Below are 20228 nucleotides of genomic sequence, written 5' to 3'. Positions count from 1 at the left end.
ACATCTCTTATTTCCACTTTGTATTATAATTAACCATAGTAACAAACATTTTTGTGATACTTTGAGGTTTACCAAGTACTTCTACATATGTTAATACATTTGATTCTCTCAACAAACCTAGGAGTGAACACTAACTATGGTTACCCTCATTTAACAGATGAATAAATTGAGGATTAGAAAGGTGGATAGACTTGCCCATTGACCTCACTGTTACAGTAAGTGTCAGAGGCAGGATTCAGACTCGGGTCTTTGCTTACCCCAAATCTACACTTCTTACCACCAGAGCGCCCTTCCTCTATTTTTGTGTACATCTTATGTGCATTGGAAACTCTTTGAAGGCAGAGGCCCTATCTGACTCATCCTTCTATTTCCACACAATAAATACCTATTAAATAAATAAATAAATACTCCCATCCTCAAGATGACCCCTGTCAATCAAAGATACTTTCATCACCCAGTTCTCACCAAGAGGAACACTATGCAATGCCTCTCTAGGAGCATCTATCCAGTAATCCGACTCCAGTAATCCTTGTTTCCTCAATTCTACTGACTACAAATTTATTACTTATTTTTGTCATTTTAATATTATTACTTTATTATTCTCACTTATTTTTATTTCTCACTTATTCTTTAGACCATGCCTATGATTTATTGATGTAGGGACCTTACCTTCCAGGGTTGTTTGAGGATTAAATGAGATAATATTATATTTTATATTTATATATATAATTATATGTAATTATAAAGTGCTTAACACAGTGACTGGCATATAGGAAGCACAATATAAATGTTGGGTTTTGTTGCTATTTTTATTGTTCCCTATTATTACCAAATCAGATCAAGAATTCATCTGCAACCTAAAGTCTTAGAGTTTCACCTGCCTGTTAGAATTCCTAGTTTCCTTCAAGATTCAGCTCATGCCTCACCTTCTGCCTGAGTCATTTCTTGATCCCCCTAGTTTCAAGTTCCTTCTCCTCTAGAGTTACCTATATGTTTTGTAAGTTTCAGATAAGGTGCCAGCCTTCATTGGTGATGTCATTTCCTCATCTGAGACTTCCTTATATCAGTCCATAAGCATATATACATACACACACACACATACATTAACAAACATATATATGTCTATATGTATGTATCTGTGCATATATACACATATGTGCATATGTCCACATGTTTTCTGCTTCATGAGAATGTAAGCTAATGCAGGGGATTTTTTTTTAATATCCCTGATCTAGTAAAATGCCTGACAAATAAAAAGAAGGCACTTAACATATACTTGTTGATTGACTGATCAAAGAGAGGTCAGGGGTAATGAGGGTAAGAGGCAGGATTTGAATCCAAGTCCTCTAGTCTCTGGGGCCAGCTTCTCACCCACTGCATAGTGCTCTCTCTCCCATTTAATCCCTCAAATCTAACATTTGTATTTTGGAGTTAGCAGGCAAGTCATGAAATATACAAGTTCTGATATCTTATGGTGCATGTCAGACCCTGGCTGGATTTTATCAGTTGTGATGTCTGTAATGGAACCTTGGAAATCAGGAGCCTGCACCTTCATTCATGACATGCCCCAGTTCAACACTGAGACTATCCTAAAGGTAAGAACAAAGCTTCACTCTAACTGATGCACTACCACCCACCAGAATAGCTACAACCATGTAGTTTGGTGAACTAACACTACTGTCAGAGCCAGAGATAGTTATTCAGTCATTTTCAATTGTGTTTGACTCTATATGACCCCTTTTGGGGTTTTCTTGGCAAAAATACTGGAGTGGTTTGTCAGTTCCTTCTTCAGCTCATTTTACAGATGAGGAAAATGAGGCAAACAGGGTTAAGTGACTTGCCTAGATTCACACAGCTAGTCAGTGTTCGTGGCCAGATTTGAACTCATGTAACTGACTCCAAATCCAGTGCTCCATCCACTGAGCCACATAGCCGCACTGGGAGCCAGAAGACATGGTTTCAATTCCCTCCTCTAGCACTGGGTCTCACTTCCTCATCTAGAAAATGAAGACAGCACACCAAGTTCCTTTTTAGCTTTTCATCTACTACTCTATTATCACACTATTGGCATACATGGATCTGAGTTTAAATCTTTGCTGCCCTTGTGACATTAAGCAAGTCATTTCATTCAGTCACCAGGGTGTGTGAGTGTCCAGAGAAGACTAGCACCTCTGGTGGGAGGACTGCCAAGACCTTTTAAGGCTTCTTTCCCCCTTTGGTGTCCATCTGATTTATGCAATTCCCATGTGTAGCTCTACAAAACTATAGCGTGTGCAGCCACCGCACCCCAGTAAACCATTTCAGCAGATGAGCTAAACTAGGTTGAGAATAATCAAGAAGGCTCAAACTTTAGGAGCATGTCTATCCCAAACATGTAAAGATGTTCCCTGGAATATTTAGTAGATGAGAACCCATGACCTTGAAGCAGGCCCTGTGGCCATGCTTAAGACTCCAAGGTCATCCACTGTATCCCAAGCCATTATCAGTCATCTTGACTGTTTTCTTGCCACTGAATTCCAGTGATTCTGTGAGAGAGAGTGAGGCTAATGACTTCACATATCTGCCTCACATAAATATAACTGATGCATGACTCAAAAGACATCAGCCCTGAGTGAAACAAGACTATTGAATGAAGGCCAGCTTACCAGAGTCAGAGCTGGATACACGTTCTTCTGGAGTGGCTGCAGTGATGAGGAGCACTGTAAAGCTGGCACAGGTTTTACTATCAAAACTAGTCAACAAGTTTGTATGCCTCCTAAAAGGAGTGAATAACAGGCTCACGACAATGCAATTGCCATGTGCAAGAAAGCATCATGCCACCATCTTCAGCATATATACTCCCACTATGATGAGCCCTGATGAGGGATAAAGAAAAAGTTTTTGAAGATCTGGGGATCCTTATCATCTTTTGTGCCAAAAGAGGACAAACTTGTAATTCTGGGTGACTCTAACACCAGAGTAGGCACAGACGATCAGACATGGCAGGGAGTCCTTGGGAGGAATAGAGCTGGAAACAGCAACAATCACTTACTACTGAATACTTGTGTATGTCATGACTTCATCACCAACATTGTCTTCATTTATCTAAACACAATATGGATGAAACCTCACAGCAAACTGACATTTAATAGACTATGTCATTATAAGGAGAAGAGACAAACAGGTTGTGAGAGGGATGAAGGCAATGTGTGGCACAGAGTGCTGAACTGATCGTAGACTTATCCTTTACATTCAACAAAAGCAGTGGCTCCAAGGCAAGATGACTATCAGAAGATCTAATGTCAACAGATTAGAGCCCATCTCTGAGTGGAAACAGTTCATTCCCGACTTGGAGGGAAAGTTGAGACAACACATGGTTGGCAACAGTGGGTAGCTTTCAGAGATTTAGTGTACAGAATCATATTTACTCATTTGGGTCAGAACACTGTTATCAGCAAGGACCCCAGTATACACAGGAGGGCCTGCCATATAGTTCTTAGATCTGCTTTTCTAAAAGGAAAGCAACTTTTTAAGGGTCAACAATCTACTTTAATCAACCTCATATATCATTCACTTAGTTCAGGAGGAAAAGGTCAGAACCCTGAACTTCAGAGAAAATACAAGCAGAAATTACAAACAGAAAGACCAACAGACAGGGGTTCCAGCTATCTGACCATAGATGACACATACATCATTACCAGAGAGGAGCACCAACATCTGGGTTTTCAAAGTCAGCAGGGTTCTTAAAATGGCTTTAAAAAGTTGCTAGCACCATATCATCCAAACATGGAGCCATCAGTTACAGTAAATGGAGAAATTTTTAATGCTATGGATAAGTTCACTTATCTTGGTGGTATACTTTCCAGGAATGTACATAGATGATGAGGTTGACATTCTCATTGCCAGAGTTAGCTCAGTGTTTAAGATTCTCCAGAGGAAAGTGTAGGAGAGAAGAGGTTTTAGACTGCTTACCAAGCTGACGGTCTATAGAGTCATTATGTTGCCCTCATTGTTGTATGCCTATGAAACCTGGACATATATCAGCAACATGCCACAAAATTGGACTGCTTCCATTTGAATTGTTTTAGGATTCTGAAGATTATCTGGCAAGATAAGATACAGGACTCTGAAGCCCTTTCTCCAGTTAAACTGCCAAGCATTCAAACTCTACTGCCGAAAGCACAACTCCAATGGGCTGACCACAATGTTCGAATGCCAAACAAACATTTGCCTAAACAACTCTTTTGTGGAAAACTTATGCAAGGCAAGTACTCACATGGAGTTCAGAAGAAACAACACAAGGATATTCTTAAGACCTCTCTGAAGAATTTTGGAATCAATTGCATGACATGGAAGACACTGGCACAGGACCATGCAGAATGGAATGCCCATATCAAAGAGGACTCTGCATTCCGTGAGCAAAGCAGAATTGCAGTAGCCTAAAGGAAATGAGAGATGCGCAAATTTAGAGATATCTCCATTCCAAATGTTAGTAAGGACTATTTGTGCCCAACTTATGGGAGAACCTTCCAACCTAGTATGGGTTTGATCAATCACAGTCAGACACACTGTAGTGAGGTTATTTTGGTCCTCTTCAAGAATGAAGGACAACAACTAGCCAACTACTCAATCTTACCATCAGTTAGAACTGCTCCATCTCCTAGATGCTAAATTTCAACCTTCTGCTCTCTTACTACAATCTCCCTCTCCTACTAGACCTGTTCTTTATTGTGGCAATAAATTGAAAAACATTTATGAAGAGTCTACTATGTGCCAGGCACTGCACTAAGTGGAGTTTGTTTTTTTTTTTTTTGACAAATATCTCATTTGATCAACAGCCCTATGAAGTAGATACTATTTATCTCCCTATTTCAGTGTTAAAAAAACTAAGGCAGTTAGATGTTAAGAGACTTGTCTAGGATCACACAGTCAGCAAGTACCACAGTCCAGGCCCAGCTCTCTATCCAGTGTAGTACCAGCTAGCTGCCTCTATAGGAAAGGCCTCATATAAAAAGAGACATCTGAGCTGAGCTTTAAAAGAAACTAAGGATTCTAAAAGATAGCAGTAAGGAGGAATTATGTTCCTGGAATGGGGGATACGGCATGTGAAAAGGCATAACGATTGGAGAGGGATGTCATTAATGTATAAAGGTCCAAGAGGAGATGAGAGTGATTAAAAGTTATGAATGAAAGGAGGATTACTACTTCCTCTGAAACAGAAGGAAAGCAAGAGAGAATGAGTGAAGATCCTGAAACATTTTGAGATGTGGAGGAAGGAGTTCATGTTGGATCAACACAGACATCTCGGTGATATGAGAGATGAACTCAAAGTCAGGGGGTGGGTAGAAAGAAGGAATGAGGTTAGAAGCATGAAAGAACTAAAATTTGGAAGCAGTTGCTGGGAGTAATGAGATAAGGAAGCAACAAGAGATGAATAGAGAGGTTCCTAGGCAGCAGTGGATACCCAGGTGAACACCGTCCTACAGCTCCCTCTAGCAATATATGGCCTGTAGAAGTGAAAATACCTGGGTGCTGAGGTAAAGCAATAAGGCCAGTTTGGCCAGACTAAAGAGTATGGAAGAAAAGTGGTATATAATAAAACTGCCAGTTCATCATAACTTTCCTTGTCACTCTACCTCATGGTGAGCCTTATCCATGTATTTCCCCCAATCTTCTGTAAGTCCTGTCCTATTAACAAAATCCCCAATTTGAAATTTACCTTTTTTCCCATCCCCATCTTCAGACTCTCTTTCTCTTCTTGATCCTTTCTTCCCTCCCATCCTAAAAACAAATTCTAATACCCTCTGAGCGAAAGTCTCATCTACTTCCTTCTCTTACCTGCCAAATTCCTCTGCTCCCTCATTAGCCAGTCAGTCATTCTTATAATATGGTTTCCTTCCCAAACTCTTACTGAAATTAATCTCTCAAAAGTCACTAATGACCCCCTAATCACAAAATCCAACATGCTCTTCCTAGTCCCTTGATTATCTGTTTCGCTGAACAGTTAACTATCTTCTTATTGAAAATGTCTCTTACTTTGTCTTCCATGGAAGCCTTTTCTATCATGCTTCTTACCTTCCTAATCTTTCCCCGGTTTCTTCAATGGTTCTTATTTCCTTTCCTACCCCCTAAACATTGTCTTACTTCAATCTACTATTCTGAGAGCCATATCTTCCAGGAATAAGGGAGTGATTGTCCCACTGGTTTTTGCCCTTATCAAACTTCTTTTGGAGTATTGTATACATTTCTGGACACCAGAGTTTAAGAAGGATATGGTTTTTAAGCTGGAGCATGTCCAGAGGAAGCAACCAAGATTATAAATGGCTTGAGTTCAGGTTGTATGAGAATCAGTTGAAGGAACTAGGGACTTTTCGAATATATATGTGTTCTGTGTTCATATATCTATGATCAAGTACCTAAAGAACTGTCAGGTGGAAAGAGAATTAGACTTGTTCCATTTGGTCCCTAAAGGCAGAACCAGGAACAGGAGGTAAAAGATGCAATGAGACCAAAATAGACTTGATTTCAGAAAAAAAAATTTATTCACATATATTCTTTACTTCTTGATCATGAAATATATTTATACTTTGAACCAGCTTAATCACACAGTAGATAGAGTGATGGGCCTGGAGTCAGTTTGAATCTGGCCTCAGACACTTACTTCGTGATCTTGGGTAAATTTCAAAGGAAGAAGTAAGCCTCCTTTCATTCGTAACTTTTAATCACTCCCATCCTTTTCCATCTCCTTTTGGACCTTTATACATTCATGGCAACCCCCCTCCATTCTTTATGCTTTTGTACATGCTATGTATGTCCCTATTTCAGGAACATACTTCCTTGTTACCCCTGTCTCTTAGAATTCCCAGTTTCCTTCAAAGCTCAGCTCAGATGTTGCCTCCTATATGAGCCCTTTCTTATAGAGGCAGCTGGTGGTGCACTGGATTGCAAATTTACCTCTAGGTAAGTTTGGTTCAGTTTCCTCAAATGTACAATGAGGGTAATAATAGCCCCTACCTCCCAGGGCTGTTGTGAAAATCAGACAGGATTATATTTGGTTAACATGGTATGTGGTACATAGTAGGCATCATATAAATGTCTTCTCCCTTTCTTCCCCCTCCTATCACAGTGAATATTAAGTATACCTTTATGAGTGGTCCATTTTTCCAAGCCTAACCTTGATTATAACATAGAGCTTTTCCATGAAATTTAAATCAGGTGAGTTCCCAGATTATTAAAGCATGTTTATCCTCATGACTTGGATAAATATCTTAACCTTTCCTCATATGTGGCAAAAAAAAAAAAAGACTGTTGCAATATTCCCTCAGTATTAGAGAATTTCTATAATTCTTGAACAATTCTGCTATTCAGTAAATCAATATATTTATCAGATTTCATTATTCCCTTAATAGGGATATAAGACTTCCAGACACATTGGAAGTTTAAAAAAGTCCCTCTTTTTTGGGTGGATGTTTTACAATCTAACAAAGATGCATAGATGTTACAGGCTCATCTGGACTTTTGTCAGTAGTTCTGGTATAACCCTGGGATGGAAAAGTGAGTTTTGTCAATAAAATTTACCTTTCTCCAGTCTTTAGTACTTCAGTTGGTTTTTCCTCCTTCACAGCAACAACAGCAGTGGATATTTTTGTTTTCTGTCTTCAATTCCAAGACACCTCTCTTAAGCCATAGTCTAGAGTTAAGATCCTTAATTTTTTTGTGTCACAGTCTCCTTGTGGAGTCTGCTAAAGCCCATGGATCCCTTCTCAGAAGAAAATTTCAAATGCATAAGATAAAATATAAAGTATTAACAAGGGAAACTAAATATTTTGAAATATAGTTATCAAAATATACAATGTCTGTATACATCATATAATATTTCTAAAATATAATAAATTGTATTCTATTATAATGTGTGTAATGTCATTATATGACAGGATATAATGTAATATATAAAAAGTAATAGGGTATAATGCAATATAATATAGTATATGATGTGATCATTATTTAACATAATATTTTAGTAATGTAATACATTATATTATGTGAATATATGTGATAAATATATTCTCTATAATTTTTAAAGTATATGCTTTTATGTGTGCATGTGTGTGTTCACAGATTCCCAGCTTAAAAATCCTCATGTAAAATAATTAATAACAACCTCTCTAGTTGGTTGACCAGTTTTTAAGATCTTCCTGAGTTAGAAACTAGCTTTCTTTTCAAACTTTGACCAGTAAAACCAGAATACTCACCATTCTCCAAATATCCCTTGTGCTTTTCTTCCTCAGAGTCTTTGCTTATGCCAGGTGCCTATAAAATTCCTACCCATCTTTCAAGTTCCAGCTTGAACACTGCTGCTTCTATAAAGCCTTCCCGCCAAAAGAGATCTCTCCCTCCTATGAACTCCCACAAGTATTTTGTTTGTACCTTTCCTACAGCATTCTTCATATTCTGTCTGGTTATTTTTCTTTGTAAGCATCAGCTCTTGGCACACTGTAAATGTAACTTTGTAAATGAATTTCACTAAAATGTAAGCTTCTTGAGGGTGAAGACTTGTTTTAGTTTTATAATCCCTACTAAGAATCCCTTAGTAGGTTCTTTGTTCTTTAACATAGCTTTTGGGGATGTCTTTGTTTTTCATATCAGCATAATTTCCCCTAATATCCCTTCCTCTTCCCCTCTAAGGTGGTCATTTCATATGAAAAATAATATTTTTAAAGATAAAAAATAAGTATAATTGATCAATATATTTAAAAAGTCTGAAAATTTGTTCAATGGGCAATACTTTTGGATCTCCCATCTTAATAAATGAATAAGGTGAAAGTGTCTTCTCCTATCTCTTCTTTTGAACCATGCTTGTCCATTATAATTTTGCAACATTCAATTTTGATTTCTCTTTGGGTGTTTTTTTCATTTACATTATCATAGTCCTTGTGTGCATTGTTTAATTGACTATTTATGTCTCTCTGGATCAGTTCATGCAAATCTTATCTGTATTCATAATTTCTTAGAGCACAATAATATTCTATTACACTCATATATCACAATTTGTTTAGCCATTCCCCAATCAATAGGCATCTACTTTGTAATTTTTTGCTATCATAAAAAAAAAATTCTGCTCTATGTATACTGGTATGTGCAGGACCATTTTTTTCTTTATCAATTGCCTTCTTGGGGTATGCCTGGGTCAACAACTATGGACATCTTAGTCATGTTATTTGCTTAACTTCAAATTGTTTTCTAAAATGATTATATGACTTACAGTCCCACCAATAATACACCAATATGCTTATGTTCCCATTATCCTTCCAACATTGATTGTTCTCATCTTTTATCATCTTTGCCAATTTACACAGTGTGAGATAAAACCTGACAGTTGTTTTGACTTTGAGTTTTCTTATTGGTGATTAACTTTTTAGGTTATTGACAAGTATCTGAGTTGATATGAATGAATAGATGAATGAGTGAACAAATGAATGAATTTCATGGTCATTGGGATTCTGGTCATTGAACAATGTTTCTGAGGGAGAAACTCATTTTCTTTTTTATTTGCCAGACTCTTTCCAGATACCCCATCACTAGCCTGATAGCCGCCCCATCTGTATATCGAATGCTTCTACAATGCGATGTTTCCAGGTATAACTGGAGGATCCAGTAGCCACACTCATCCAGTTGATTCTTATCTTTTTTTATCCTGGCACTTGGACTGGTTTTAACTCTAGAGAAACACCTGAAAAAGGGCAAGTTACCTGCTGTCTGATGTGGATATTCAGTAAACTTAAGATTATTTATTTGACAGCTCTTTGAAAAATCAGAACTAAAGTGACAACATAGTAAAATGTGCATCTGATTATCTTTCTTTACAAAAGCACTCTGAACGGCTACCTAATTTCAATCAACTTTTGTTACAATTTGATCCTTATAACTTCTTTAAAAGATCATACTTCCTCTTTGCTATGCAAATCTTGCAATGGTGTTTGTTATTTTAAAGCAACAAAATCCTGGCCCTTCCTAATATATTGCTTCTCTGTGATCACAGAAGATGGAAACATAGTTAGTCAAAATCTGCACAAACACTGCCCGCCCCCAACCTCACAATAACCAATAGCTCTTTTCCAGTCTTTATTTAGAGCAGCTTACAAACATAATAAGCATCTCCAACACCCTTATTTTTATAGCTGAGGGTTAGAGATGGTGTCTACAGTAGTCCTCTGATTTCTTGTTTCTGTGCTATCACTCCTATACCAAAAAGTGACAGGAATTTATGGACCTTTCATTTTTGCTCCCTGGCCCCAGACCTTATTCAAATGATCAATGAGAAGTGAAGTGCTCAGAAGATAAGCAAGTTTCCTAGTGTACTAAAAAGAATATTGGAATCAAACAATTTATATTTGAATCTCAGCTCTGCTACCCATGTGACACTGGACAAGTCACAACCTCTCTGGGTTTCACTTTCCCATTTATAAAATGAGAAAATTGTACTGAATGATCTCTGAAGTCTTTTATGAGATCTTGTCTAAGGATGAGAGAAAAAAAAATGTTCATAAATAGCCTGTTTACTGGCCCTTAGTGATCAAAATTCAAGCATTAAGCAAACTAAGTTCAACTAACAAAGCCAAACTCTGAATGGTTGCAATGGGCAGTTCTGACCACAAAGAACAAATGATGAAACACACCTTCCTCTGCTACAAAGATAGATGTGGCATTATGAGTATCAAATGTTGTACACATTGTAAAATACTGTTGCTACATCAGTTACTCTGGCTTAACAGTTTTTCTTTGCTAAGGAAAAAGAGAGAGGTAAAGGAGGGAGGGAACGAAGAAAGAGAAAATGAGGGGGAAGGAGAAAGAGAAGGGAAAGGGAGAAGGGAGAGAAAGAAGGTGAGAAACAGAGAAAGGAGGGACAGAAACAGAGACAGAGGAGGGAGGGACAGAGACAGAGGAGGGACAGAAACAAAGAGAGGAGGGAGAAAGGGGTGGGAGGAGAAAGACAGAGACAGAGGGACAGAGAAATGAGAGTTTATTTACAGGGTTAATGGCAGATGCTTCAAAATGAAATTTCAGAAGAATACTTATCATGCTCGTCTTGTTTTATGTTTATTTTTTCCCTCTGTGAAAGTTACAAATTCCCAACCTTGAAGCACACTGCTACTGCTGGTGAGACATTACTGCCTGAAGATTTTGAGAAGTGGAAAAAAGCAACAGGCTTGGCTATCCATGAAATATATGGACAGTCAGAAACGGTAAGTGAGAAGATCTCTCGTCAGGCTAATGAAGGAAACTTTGGCACTATCAGTGTAAGCATTCATCCTTCTATCCATCCATCAATCCATTTACACATTCATCCTATCATCCCTCTATTTATATATTCATCTAGATATTTAATGAGTGCCTATTTCATGCTAGCAAAGAAACCTAAGATAATATTCCTGACCCTAGGAAACTTACAATTCAGATATTTTAAACAAGATAACTCTGGAAAGCTGAGATATGGGTCACCTTCCATTATTTATATGTACTTATAAAGAACTTTAAACTTTTCAAGGAATTTTCATATCCATTAGTTCATTTGAGTCTCAGCAGTCAGTAGACCTAACATCTGAATCTGAAGTTCAACATACAAAGGATGCTCAGTATATGCTTGTTAAATAAACAAATAGGTGGAACATCAAGAGATCCAAAAATCTTGCCTAATTTCACACAAATAGTAAGTGACAGAATTAGACTCAAACCAAGGCCTTCTAGTTTCAAGTCCAGGTCTTCTAATATACCACCACCCTGATAATTAAAGCTATGCAGGCCTGATCTAGGGATTTTAAAACAAGATTGTCCTCTGTCATTATTATTGCTATGCTAATAAAATAACTAGAATATTAAAAATAAGCCTGAATTAAGCACCTAATGTATGTGCAGTATTCAGAGATAACCTTATGAATAATAGGGCTCTCTTCTTTATGCTTTCTGTCTTAGTAATCTCATTAGTTCCCATTGGTTCATTTACCATTCCTATGCAGATGACTGTCTTATCTATATATTCCACGTATGTCTTTCACAAGCACCAATCCTTCACCACCAACTCCCCTTTTACATTATAAGCCAAACCTCTCTATATGTCAAAGGGGTCTCACTCCATCTCATCTCCAATAGATTTCCCTCCTTATCATCTCCATTCTGCCACTTATCTTCAATCTCTACTTGATGTTTCCCTAATGCCCACACACATGCCCATGTCTGGTCCATCCTCAAAACCTCTCACTTGATCTGTCCATCCCCACTAGCTATCATTACACATCTCTTTTCCCTTTGAGAAGGCCATCTACATCCAATGCCTCCAGTTCCTTTCCTCTACTTCTCTTCTTACCATCTGCCATCTGGCTTCTGACTGCATCATTCATCTGAAACTGCTCTATTCAGAGCTACCAATGATCTCTTAAATGTCAAATCTAATGACCATTTCTCAATGCTCAGCCTTTCTTTACTTTTCTGCAGCTTTTGACACTGTCAGTCATCCTCTTCTTGATACACTCTTCTCTCTAGGTTTTTGTGACACTGCACTCTCCTAGCTTTCCTCATACCTGTCTGACTGCTCTTTCTCTGTCTCCTTTACTGGGTTTTCATCCATGTCACATATGTTAACTCTAATTATCCCCCATGTCTCTGTCCTCAGTCTTCTCTTCCCTCTACATTATTTCACTTGATGATCTCATCATCTTCCATGAATTCAATTAATATCTCCTTACAGATGATTCTCAGTTCTATTTGCCTAGTTTTACCCTCTCTCTTGACCTCCAGTCTTATATCTCCAACTGTATATTGGACATTTCTAACTAGATTTTTCATGAACATCTTAAATTCAACATGTGCAAAATGAAATGCATTATATTTCCCCTAAAATTCTCTCTTTTCCCTAAATTCACTGTCTGTTAAGGACAACACCACCCTTCCAGTCACACAGGCTTACAACCTAGGTGCCATCCTTGATTGTGCTCTCTCCCTCTCTCTGTCTCTCTCTGTCTCTCTTGCTCTCTCTCTCTCTCTGTCTCTCTCTGTCTCTCTCTCTCTCTGTCTCTCTCTCTCTGTCTCTCTCTCTCTCTGTCTCTCTCTCTCTGTCTCTCTCTGTCTCTCTGTCTCTCTCTCTCTCTCTCTCTCTGTCTCTCTCTCTCTCTCTCTGTCTCTCTCTCTCTCTCTCTCTCTCTCTCTCTGTCTCTCTCTCTCTCTCTGTCTCTCTCTCTCTCTCTCTCTCTCTCTCTCTCTCTCTCTCTCTCTCTCTCTCTCTCTCTCTCTCTCTCTGTCTCTCTCCCTCCCCAACCCATATCTAATATATATGGGACACACAGTTTGAGATGCTGTATGCAAGTTCTTTGAAAGCAGGGATTGTTGCATTTTTGTACCTCCAGCCTGACACAGTGATGTGTAATAAAGGCTTAACCTCCATGATATGATCTGATTAAAGAATCCTAAGAAGCCCACTATCCCACCCCCACAAAAAAAAAAAAATTTCTTCACCAACCTATAACGATGTGTTTTATAGGCTTTCAAGTAGCTAGATAACACAACAGAATGTAGCACTTGGGACCAGGAAATCCTGAGTTCCAATCCTGCCTTAAATACTTATTAACTTTGTGCCCTGGACAAGTTGTTTAACTTCTTTTAGTTTCAGTTTCCTCATCTTTAAAATGAGGATAATAGCAGCACCTGCCTCCCAAAGCTGTTGTAAGGAGCAAGAGAGAACAATATGTAAAGTGCTTTGCAAATAGAACCAGAAGGAACCTTAGAGATAAGATCATTACATACCCTACTCCCAGATTTACAGATTAGAAAGAAGAGGAAGATACTGATGTTGGAAATGTATTCCTTTGGCTTTGGTTGGTCTCATAAAACAATGCAGATATGAACTCTATTATTAATACCTGGGTTATTTAGCTTATTTGATCCTACCTAAGAAGAAACAACATCTAGCTAAAAGCCAAGGATAGCAGAAAGGGGAGGTAGCTACAGCACTGGGCCTGGAGTCAGAAAGTTTCATCTTCTTGAGTTCAAATCTAACTGTGTAAGCCTGGGCAAGTCACTTAACCTTCTTTGCATCCATTTCTTCTTCTGTAAAATATGCTGTAGAAGGAAATGGCAAACCACTCCAGTATCTTTGTCAAGAAAATCCTAAATGGGGTCATGAAGTCAGACACAACTGAAAAAAACAACTGAACAAGTGGGGAAGGGAACACAAGTTAGGATCCTGGAGAGGTGGGGCCTTAGGAGAAGGAGAAGCATCGCACAAAGAAAAAAAATGAAAATGGCCTGTAAGAGATTGTGAGACATTTTGGAACAATATATGTCATAGGATTTAGTGCTGGGAAGGAGCTTTAAAAAATATCTTTCCTGGTGCCCTGATTTTGTAAAGGAGGGAACTATTTAGGCCTTCAGTAGATACATCTGGACTCTCTCCATTAAATGTGTTTATTTCGTTTGTTTATGGTAAACAGGGACTAACTTGTGCAGTGTCCAGGGGAATGGAGATCAAAAAAGGCTCCATGGGGAAAGTTGTTCCACCCTTTGACGTGCAGGTTTGTCTCTCCATTTCATTCAATGAATATTTATTGATGTCTATAATGCATGAAGTTCTATTATAAGGTACTGGCAATAAAAAGATACAGTCCTCCTCTAAAGAGTCTATATTCCTTACCCTCAGATATGTGAACTTTTTTTATAACTTTCAATACAATTGGTTTCCTTTGTAATCCTACATACTTTATTTTATACACTTAAAACCATTGTTCTGGGAAGGTTTTATAAGATTGAAAGCAGTTTGAGAGTGGGGAACAACTAAGCTTTGAAAGATTTGGAAATGGAAATGACAGAAGAATACATTCCATGGAGAAATGGAGAGGAAGGAAGTATGGTTCTGAGAGAAGAGTGTTGAATTTGGAATCAGAGGACCTGAGTTCAAATCCCATATCTGCCATCAGCTTTTTGGGCAATGTTGAACAAATTTTAAAGAACCCTCCCATAGGTCTTCTCCCACCCCCTAAAATTACTTCTCCTAACTTCCTATATATTTCATATTTATTCATCTGTGAACATGCCTTCCCCCCACAATAGAATGTTAGTTCCTTGAGAACAGCAACTCTTTTCATTCTTGTATCCCCAGCAGTGTTTGAAACATAGTAGGAGCGTAACAAATGCTTGTTGAACATCAAGTTCTGAATATAATTTCAGTGTCCAAAAGTGAGTTTACCATCTTCCTCCCCAAATCAGTTATACCTTCCAAGTTCCCCATTTCTATCCACAACTATCCTTCCAATCACCTAGCCTTAGAAACTTAGAGACATCTTGGAATTATTCTCCCCTAAGTCCCATCAGTCACCAAGTTATGTCAGTTATTCCTTCGTAATTTTTCCATCTTATCTCTGCCACCAGCCCTGTGACCCCTAATCAAACCAGCCAAATGAATGAAACTAAAAGTGTGCGTTTATTTATTAGACAGCCATTTAAGGTTTGGGGACACAAATACAAAAGCAAGACAATCCTTGTTCTTCAAGATTATTCAATTCACATTCAAATTATGGCATACAATACATATAGAGGAGTGGTGGCCAAGGAAGAGTGTTTTGACCTGAGAAATCATAGTGATGGTGAGTGGAAACCAACGATTAACATGCCCTTACCAGAAGTAACAGTAGTGCTGCTCTTATTTCCATTTTCAGACTAAGAGGAAAGGGGGAGGGGGAATGGAGTATGTGTGGGGCATAAGATGGCCAGTCGAAGAAATATGGTCCTAGGGTGTGACAGGCTAAACGGCTTGGCTCCTCTAGGACATGATCTCTGCAGATCCAGTTTGGAGAGTAGATCAGCAACATGTGCAAAGCAAGAGGAGGTCCCAAGGAATTCAGAGCTGAATTTTGACTTAACTTCATGTTTCTCAGGAAACTCCCTAAGACTTTTGTCTCATATGGATCATTGGTAGAGTCTCAACACTGCGAGTTCAAGTCTCTAACAAAATTACAGATACTTCACAAAATGTCCCGAGCAACCACCCTTACAGTGTTACATTCATCAATTTACATTTGAACTCTTATTAATATCCTCCCTCCCTCCGAGCTCTTATCTGTCCTACCCATCACTTAGATAGATGATTTTATCATACTACTCCCTTGCTTGAGAAGCAATAATGTTCCAGACCAGTTTCTAGCTCAACCTGACATTCAATCTAGGGAGTTACCTCAATAACCTATCCTACCCTGCATTTTCAATCATATCTCTGATATTCTCCAACATGGCCACCCTCTCTCCTTCTCTAGTCAGGCAGGTCTCCTCATAGCAAATGCTTTGATTTGGTTATTCTTACCTCTATTTTTTTGTGCTATTTTTCCCAATATGGAATCCCCTTCCCTCCTTCCATTTGCTGACTTAAATCCCAATCCATCCAGGTCCAATCTTACTTTCTCCAGATTATTCTGAATTCACTTATCTCTCTGGCTTTCTCCCTTTCTCTGGCTTTCACATATATTGTCAAGTAACTGTAGCATTACTGCCATAAAAGAAAAATACTTTTATTGTATTTTCCTTGTGTTATTCTTATATTTTATCTTCCTAGAAAATTATAAGATTCCTGGAAGCAAAATCCATGTCTTATATTCCTTATCAATATTCCCATAGTGTCTAGGTACATGGTGGTAGAATATCAACAAATACTTTCTGGGTTGGATTGAATTGAAAAAGATGACTCAAACCCCTTTTAGTTACAGGACAATGCAAGTTTATTTGAAGTGAGATAAAAAATTGAAAAGATAAACATTAGTTTATAGGGAGGACATATGATGACATCTAAAGAAAACTAACTTTGGATTCAGAGAACCTGGGTTCAAGTTCTTCCTCTGATACTTACCTCCTGTAGGACTTCAGGAAAGTCACTTCTTCTCTGTAGGTCTCAGTTTCCTCATTTGTAAAATTACAGATGACGTTGGGAGGTTGAACTACAAGACCCCTAATGTTCCTTTTTGCTCTGAATCCTATAATTTCTTGACATCTTTGAGACTAATAATGGGAAAGTGTAGCTAACCTCTCTGTGAATCTAGTCAACTTCATTTTAAGATAAATTACAGAAGTCTTGAAAGGAAAGGATCATAGGTTCATAGCTTTAGGTATGAAAGGGAACTGAGAGGCCATCAAGTTTAACACCTTCATTTTACAAATGAGGAAGCTGAGACACAAAGAAGCTAAATAGCTAGTGAGTGTCCAGAGATGGAATCTAAACCTAAGACTTCTTCATTCCATGTTCAGTGCCCTAAGCACTATGCTATGAAACCAACTCAAAAATTTATATGATACTCACCATTCAGATTAAAGCTAAGAAAATGGGTTTTTAAAAGTCTGAATGGGAAAATTCCCAACCACATTTTCTGATCCAGTCAATTACTTACCTATCCAAATTTTAATTTGTGGAATGGGTTGGGAGTTGGAACAAATCAAGAAATCAGTTGTAGTGGCAGAGTTCTATCAGCTCCTGTAATCATTACAATAGACCCCTGGGGTAGATTTTGCAGAATTTATTATCCCCATTTTGAAGATGAGAAAGCTAAACCTCAGACAAGGAAGTATGATTGACAGTCAAATTACAAAGTCAGGAATTGAAATCTGATCATCTGATGTCAGGTCCAGTGTTATTTCCATAATAACTCAAGCAGCTGGGTGACATAGCACATGACTTGGAGTCAGGAAGACCTGGATTCAAATCTAGCTTCATTCTCTGACTAGATTTGTGACCCTGACAAAACCATTTAACTTCTCTCTACCTCAGTTTCCTCAGCTGCAAAATGGGGATAATAAATAATGGGAACTACTTCATAGTGTTGTTGTATGGATCATTTTTATTATTCTATTGCCTCTCTAATAATAGCAAGCGGGGCTGAAGCAGCGTAATAATCATTTAGATTGCCATGATAGGCTTATGCCCAGAGCAAGTCAGCCTTCTGCAAACCCATAGCAAAGATGTGAAGAGCAAGGAGCAAAAAGGTAGCACTCTTCCGAGGCGGCTCTCCCTCCAGTATTTCTCTAACTCCTTCCCCTGTTTTTTAAATGATTACCCTGGGGCAGATAGGTGGTGCAGTGGATAGAGCACCAGTGCAGGAGTCAGGAGGACCTGAGCTCAAATCTCACCTCAGACACTTGAGACTCACTAGTTGTGTGACCTTGGGCAAGTCACTTAACCCCAACTGCCTCATCCTGGGCCATCTCCAGTCATCCTGGTGAATATCTGGTCAATGGATTCAGATGGCTCTGGAGGAGAAGTGAGGCTGGTGACCTGCACAGCCCTTCCTCACTCAAAACAAAGTCAAGTGCAAGTCATGTCATTATTTCTCTAATGGCATGGTGTTCTTTGACAACAAAGGACAAACACACAAAATGATTACCCTGATCACTATGAAAAGTCTCTAGTTCAGAGACAATTCTGACACAGACTTGACTCATACTGGCACTGATGCAATCTCCTTGCATACCTCTCTTAATAGTTTCTGGTTTGAATTGAACTTTGATATTATCAGCAATGCTCCTGTTTTACTTGAATTAACTGTAGTATGATAAGTCTTGGAACAAACTTTTAATTTAAGTTCTATAAGTCCTTCTGCATTAAATGTTTCGTATAAACAGAATATTGTTGAATTCTAGATGGTCTAGATTCTGAATGAGGAAGTGGGGGTCATTTCAGGGGTTGGCTTTGTGAGAGGGAAGTACATCAAAAATAACTTTGAAATATCTATTTTTTTCTCTGAACTCTCCAAAATATTTTTTTATTGTAATTCAATTTTATTTTACTTTCAGTTCCAAATTCTCTTCTTCCCTCCACCCCTCTTACCCATTAAGAAGTTAAAGTTATTTTGTTTATTAAATAATCATCTCTTGCCACTTTTCTTTTCTTCCAGATCATAGATGAGAAAGGCAATATCCTTCCTCCAGGGATAGAAGGGGAAATGGCCATCAGGATCAAACCTACTAGACCTATTGGCCTGTTCTCTGAATACTTGGTAAGACCATCCCCCTCCAGTGGGAGAATTGCCTACAGGTACTTTAAACGCATCACATGGAGGAAGAGTTAGATTTATTGTATTTGGTCCCAGAGGACAGAATTGGGGGCAATGGGTAGAAATTGTAGAAAGGCAGAATTCAGGACAATTTCAAGAACTTCTTTATAATTATAATTTATATAAATATATTTATATATAATATAATTTATAATTAGTTCTGCCCAAAAGTGGAATAGACTTTCTCAGGAAGTATTGAGTAATCCCTAACTGGACATTTCCAAAAAGAAGTGGTTCAACCACTTGTAGGGCATATTATAGGGAGACTGTTACTCAGGTATAGATCTGACGTCATGACATCTACAACAGATAAATCTGCCTTGTGCTTTCATCTGAAGGTGTCATTAGTTAAAATACTAGACAGAACAGAGCTAAGGACAGAGACATGGAAAACTCCACTGGAGATCTTTTTAAATCAATCCATCTGTCACTACTCTCACCCTTTGGGTTCATCCAATCAATCAACCTAGGCGATACCACCCAGGTGTAAGTTTATCCAGTCCCCTACTTTCCATTTTGTCTACAAGAAGATAAGTGTCGTGCATTGTTAAATGTCTTTGCTAAATTGATAAAAGGGGAATGAGATTAGTCTAACATGAACCCATTCTTTTATCATATTCCAACAGTGGAGCTGACTGGGGAAAGTTTCTATTACCGTTTATTTTTTTATCTTTCTCTTTGAAACTCTATGAACTTTTTGTTCATAAACCTCACTGCAAGTTTACTAAGTGCATAGATACTTAAAACTGAAGTGTTGTCACTTTGTACCTTGGAATATAATATAATCTCCTTGCATAGCTTTCTTAATAGTTTCTGGTTTGATCTTGATTTGTCTGATATCATTCACTGTGATGCTCCTGTTTTACTTGAGTTAACTGTAGCATGATAAATCTCAGTACAACTTTTCATTAAACTCTCTAAGTCTTTCTGCATTAAATGAACACATATAAACATATTGTTTGATTCTGGTTTTCATCTACTTTGTAACATGAGGCAGCAAGGTAGTACAATGGATAGAGTTTGGTCTAGAATCAATAGGACCTGAGTTCAAATCCAGTCTCAGACATTTACTACCTATGTGACCTTGGGCAGATCATTTAACATCTATTTGCCTCAGTTTTGTCAACCTTAAAATGGAGAAAATAGCAGTATTTACTTCACAGGGTTGTTGTG

General features: G+C 38.1%; 1 protein-coding gene across 3 annotated transcripts in view; it reads left to right on the top strand.

Annotated features, from left to right (window-relative positions):
• The window catches only part of LOC140497246 (acyl-coenzyme A synthetase ACSM1, mitochondrial-like), a 53866-nt gene that overhangs the window by 21585 nt on the left and 12053 nt on the right, over positions 1–20228 (top strand). For all 3 annotated transcript variants that reach the window (XM_072597968.1, XM_072597969.1, XM_072597967.1), the window contains exons 6-10: positions 1436–1595; positions 9536–9615; positions 11099–11222; positions 14460–14540; positions 18897–18998. In XM_072597968.1, coding sequence (XP_072454069.1) covers positions 1436–1595; positions 9536–9615; positions 11099–11222; positions 14460–14540; positions 18897–18998 — 547 coding nt within the window. The remainder of the gene's footprint in view (positions 1–1435; positions 1596–9535; positions 9616–11098; positions 11223–14459; positions 14541–18896; positions 18999–20228) is intronic.

The sequence above is a fragment of the Notamacropus eugenii genome, chromosome 3 (assembly GCF_028372415.1).
Source record: "Notamacropus eugenii isolate mMacEug1 chromosome 3, mMacEug1.pri_v2, whole genome shotgun sequence".
Lineage (NCBI taxonomy): Eukaryota > Metazoa > Chordata > Mammalia > Diprotodontia > Macropodidae > Notamacropus > Notamacropus eugenii.
Note: the sequence above shows the minus strand (reverse complement) of the source record. Positions and strands in the feature narration are given on the sequence as shown.